This window comes from Elephantulus edwardii, unplaced genomic scaffold (genome assembly GCF_000299155.1).
Source record: "Elephantulus edwardii isolate Elephantulus edwardi_28Jun2011 unplaced genomic scaffold, EleEdw1.0 scaffold00084, whole genome shotgun sequence".
In the NCBI taxonomy this organism is placed as follows: domain Eukaryota; kingdom Metazoa; phylum Chordata; class Mammalia; order Macroscelidea; family Macroscelididae; genus Elephantulus; species Elephantulus edwardii.
In genome coordinates, this window is record NW_006399834.1 from 10,511,276 (window position 1) to 10,516,920 (window position 5,645).

Here is a 5,645-nt window from a genome sequence, read left to right on the forward strand (position 1 = left end):
CCTAAACCCTGCTCTATCCTGTGCCAATCGCACTGCCTCTGACACACCCATCCCGATTACCCCAGTCACTGAATCAATCCACCTCATAGAGGGTAGAAAATTTAAAAAAAAAATTAAAAACTTAAGTTAGTGAATACCCAATGGAGTAACATCCTAGTCCTAGAAGAAATCTGAGGTAAGGAAATCGTGAGGGTAAGAAGGAAATACGTTTCAAACATGGAAAAGATGCTGCTTCTTCAGAAGCTCAAGCTCCTTAGATAGAAATATATCCGTAAGTACAAAAGAAGAAACTCAAGAACATCAAAATCTAGTACAGCATTTCTCAAGGTACAGACCACAGACCCGATTCCAAAGACATTTTCAGAGACCACAGACCCTTGATTCCAAAGATATTTTCAGAGACCTTAGATATTCAAAACTTTTTCAGCATAATGTAAGGACTACTCTAAAAATCAATCCCACTGTGACTGAGCAGATTCCAATTCACAGTGATCCTTTACAACAAGGCAGAAATGCCCAGAGGTCTCCACCAAGGATGTACATCTTTATGGACACAGTCTCATCTTTCTCCCGTGGAGTGGCTGGTGCGTTCAAACTACCAGTGTTATGGTTAGCAGCTGAATTTTTTAACCACTATGCCATCAGGGATCCTAAATATTATTACAGTATTTATCTTTTTCATTGCTATTATTGTACAAGGACAGGGTGGAGTTTACAAGATATGGTCCATAAGGTATAGCACTGCAGTAACTAAACAAACAAATAGGGCTGGGAATCCAGTCATTATTAATTCAGACATTTGAAAAAGAAACTTGCTAAAATGTAAAACAACACTACTCTTCTCAACCTTTTGTTTTAGAAGGTATTTTTTCATGAAAAATGTGATGTATTTTAGGTAATAGGCTTTTTGTTATTTTAAAATAAATTAACATTTTAAGTGTATGTTTTTAATTTCAAATATGTTAAACATAAAACAGTCTATATAAATAAAAAGTCCTTTAACAGTCTTCAGTAATTTAAGGCTTGTGAAAGGGTACTAAGTTTGAGAATTGTGTGTTTTATATAAGTTTCCATTTGCTGAGTCAAGCAGGAATTTTTAAAAGGAAATCACTTAAATTTACATGTGTTCACTTCATAGTTCCAATAAACTACTGACCCAGTACTGATTGTGAGTCAAGTTATATCGTTTATTTAGTTCCATTTAGTATAAAGCACAACAGCTAACTCTAAAGGAAATACACCAAAATATTTACATTCCAGAATACTCTGACCAAACCATGGCCCTGTCACTATTTGTATCCCCATATGCAAGTTACTTAGCCTAAGTTTTTGCTTATCCATAAAATAACAGATATTAACTACACTTATTTTACAGAGATTTCATGAAAATACAATGCCCTTAATACATTTATACTGCTCAGCATAACAACTGGCAATACTGGTCAGTGTTAACTGTCATAGTGGTGATTTATTTTCATAAAGTATCATTTTGGAAAAGAACAGGAATAACCTATCATGAGCGCCAGGAACAAAAGAACATTGAAGCAGCACACAAGAGCATATCAGTGAATAGCAATCTGCTGTATAAACTTCCATTCAAATTACAATTTCTTTTTAAAAAAGAAAAGAACAGAACAGTTGAGATTTTCTTAGGAAAAAAAACTCAAAACCAAAGTAAACAAAAAAATGAAGATGAGATTTCTAAAGTCCTATAGAATCTCCTTTAGTGCTACCAGGACTATGATTCACACTATTTCAACCACTTTTAATAAAGTAAAAATGATGATAGAAATTATTCACTTTTTAGAAAAATAGATTCTTTATTCTACACATAGTATGCAAATGGACCAGTAAAAAAAAGGTAAAGACTTACCTTTACACATTGTTCAGCTAGGTCTCTGCTGGTCCTGTTGTTAAGTTCAACTACAACCAAACGATTACAAAGTGCTTTTATGGCTCCATCTACCCCAACAATCCTTCGGGTACATTCTGCAGATACATCCAAGTAGTATGTTATGGCACGGGCTGTCACCTCTAATACATTGTCTGGAGCACTTTCGTCAAGAAAAATTTTGCAGAGGGCTGGCAAGAAAGTGCGAGGAGGACATCTGTAGTGAAAGAAATAATATTACATGTAGACTTAGTCAATTTCTAATACCAAAATGACAAAAGATAATAAAATCTTATACGAAATAGTACACTCAATATTGTCTACGTATGTTTAATAAGTAATGTTTCTCATATTAATATTGCTTCCATAACAACGCTCACATGTTCCTTATTTTAATATTGCTGAAAGTATTAATGAGCACCAGTTTAAAACAGCAAAAGTAATCAGAAATAATATTTTTAGAAATTCCTACTCAATACTAGTCTTTAAAACCTTCCTTAACCTTCTTTAGATATTCCACCAATCCTGATGCCACACTTCTCCTCATAGAGCCCAGCCTCTCAGATAATCTGCTCTGCACACAGGTTGAAAAGATAAGGAAACAGGTCACATTCCTGGCATACACCCTTCCCAATTTTGAACATGCAGTGTTACCCTGCTCTGTTCTGACGACTGCCTCTTGGTCCAAGTACAGGTGTTGCATTAGCACGATTAAATGTTCCGGGATTCCCATTCTTCTCAGAGTCAGCCTTTGCATAATCAATGAAACACAGATATACATTCTTCTGGTATTCCGTGCTTTCAGCTAAGATCGATCTAACATCAGCTACAATATCTCTGGTACCACAACCCCTTCTATACCCAGCCTGGACTTCTGGCAGTTCTCTGCTAAATGTGCTGTTCCAGTCATTTTTGGATAATCTTCAGTAGAATATTGCTTGCATGTGAAATCAATGATATTGCGTGATGCAGATGACACAACCTTGCTTGCTGAAAATGAGGAGGATCTCATGCACTTGCTGCAGAGGGTCTGCAGCCTTCAGTATGGACTGAGGCTCAATGTCAAGAAGACAAAGATTCTCACCACTGGACCAATTGGCAGCATCAGGATGGATGGCAAAGAGATTGAGACTGTTCACTGCTTCAGTCTGCTCGGCTCCATGGTCAACACTCTGGGCACCAGCAGCCAGGAAATCAAAAAACGTATTCCCATGGGAAAGTCTGCTGTTAGGAACCTCTCTAAAGTACTCAAGATCAATGGTGTCTCTCTGGAGACTAAGGTGCGTCTGATATAGCCCATGGTCTTTGCAATCACTTGTTATACATCAGAGAGTTGGACAATGACCAAGGAGGATAGAAGGAGAATTGATGCCTTTGAGCTGTGGTGCTGGAGAAGAAGAGTATTGAATGTACCATGGACTGCCAAGAAAACAAACAAATTCATCCTGGAGAGGGTTAAACCAGACTATTCCTTGGAGGCAAGGATTCTGGGGCTTTGTCTGACATACTCTGTACATGTTTTAAGGAGAGACAGGTCCTTGGAGAGGGACATCATGCTTGGGAGGGTGGGGGACAGTGCAGGAGGGGAAGACCCTCTATGAGGTGGATTGATTCAGTGACTGGGGTAATCGGGAAGGGTGTGTCAGAGGCAGTGCGATTGGCACAGGAGAGAGCAGGGTTTAGAGCTGTTGTACACAGGGTCGCTACGAGTCGCAAGTGGCTCGATAGCACATAACAACAACAACAACAACAACAACCTTCTTTAAGGGAGCTCTGTTGGCCTACTGGCAAAAAGCTGAGCTGCAATCCCGAAGGCACATGGTTCGGGGTCACTAGCTGCTCCATGGGAGAAGGATGGGCAATCTCCTCTCATGCAATGAACTACCTCTGACAACCTGTCATAGGGCCAACTATGGGTCTGTTCAGACTCTACACTACACAACAACAACGTTTCTCAATAATTAAGGAAGACACAGCTCCTACACACAGTTTCTATGTGCTATGATACATCACTTTATCTCCTTATTTACCCAACAGTCCCTGAAGGTTAGGAACATTGCTCAATTCATGTTCTTCTGTAGAATATGCACTGATTTGGGATCTAAGAGACCAGCATAGAACACAGAACAGCAGTTGTGTGACCTTTCTAATCCTGTCTACTCCTTTGTAAAGCAAAGATAATATATAAACAATATCTACTTTGTTACCTGTTTTTATAAAAATTAAGTTATATACATTAAAAATTTCCCATCATTATCTGTCATCTTATTAAACTATGAATTTTAGCTTTCTCTCCCTTCTTTAGTGTAATGCCTGCATAAAATTAGTTTCTAAAAAAATTTTAAAAAGATTAGTTTCTAAAAAACACTATTTGTGAGATATCAATAACACTTTTACGTTTCATCAACATTTAAAATATCAAAGATTATAATTTATATCAAGAATCTCAGCTACATTATTATAAATCAAATATTATCCTAGTTTCTCTGCACTGACCAAATGGAAAAGGTGTACAGACACCACCAATAGTAGTACTCTAAACATCTCAGTAGATTTATTTTTCCTTCAAGTATCTATGTATGAAAGTATCTTTCACATCCTTAGAAGATTTATTTTAAAAATATATATGTATTAATACCAAATCATCGCTAAATCTAATCCATATTATCTATGTAACCAAAACTCAAATTCATTACTGTTAAATATATTTCAAGTCATAGTGATCCGATAAGCCAAGACAGACTTGTCCCGTGGGGTTTCCAAGTCTTTATGGAAGCAGACTCCCACATCCTTCTCCCACAAGCTGAGGGGTTCAAACTGTAAACCTTTCATCACCAGCCAAGTATTTAACCAGTACATCACCAAAGTTCTTTCTCTACCTAGAAGATTCTTAAGACATAGAGTAGCAAAAATAATCTTAGTAGCAAAGAAAATCTTAGAAGACTTCCTGCCTGAACATTCACTGATCAGCGGCCAAGTATTTAACCAGTATGCAATCAGAGCTCTTTACCTACTTAAGTGATTCTTAAGAGGTACAGCAGCAAAAATGTCCAAGAAAATTTAAGAAGACTTCCTGCACTCTGTAGTTCAAACATTCTTTGATTTAAAAGTAAGTGATCTTTTTTTAATTTTATTAGCCAGCCACATTGGCATTCGCTAGCATGCCAACTCCACCAGAGTCAAGTTGATTCTGTCTCAAAGCAACACTGAAGGACAAAGTAGAACTGCCCTGTAGATCTTCCAACACGGTAAATCTTTACAGATGCAGAATACTATGTCTCCCTCCTATGGAGCAGCTGGTGGGTGTGAACCACCAAACTTTTGGTTAGCCGCAAAGACTGTAGTCACTCCAATACCAGAGCTCCCTCTGTGGCATGTAGTCATGTGCCATTTTCTGTAGTGAAATAATATGCTTATGATTAAATTATAGGAGTTAGTCAAATAATTATCAGATAAGAGATATGTTTAGTGTATCAGAACCTAAAAGCAGTTATGCCATTTTCTACACAGCATATGTAGTAAACTAAAAGGAATGAGAAAAAATTGTGAAAATTATAATGCTACTGAAGAACACAGCTTTAAAAATGCCATGATTTTTCTTTAAGCGTCTTCTGAATAAAGACTGAAACACTGACTTTGATGGTAATCATATCAAATGTGACCCTCATTCTATCTTGGACTCTGTAAGGCGCTCTGGTGGCCTAGTGGTAAAAAGCTGCATTGCAATACTGAAGGCATGAGGTTTGAATCTACC

General features: G+C 37.4%; 1 protein-coding gene and 1 pseudogene across 1 annotated transcript in view; both read right to left on the minus strand.

Moving 5' to 3' along the window:
• The window catches only part of LOC102856197, a 7,650-nt pseudogene extending 6,371 nt beyond the window's left edge, over positions 1–1,279 (minus strand).
• HECTD1 (HECT domain containing E3 ubiquitin protein ligase 1) overlaps positions 1–5,645 on the minus strand; it is a 97,670-nt gene that overhangs the window by 74,977 nt on the left and 17,048 nt on the right. Inside the window, exon 2 of the mRNA XM_006889974.1 lies at positions 1,874–2,108. Within this exon, the coding sequence (XP_006890036.1) occupies positions 1,874–2,108 (235 nt within the window). The remainder of the gene's footprint in view (positions 1–1,873; positions 2,109–5,645) is intronic.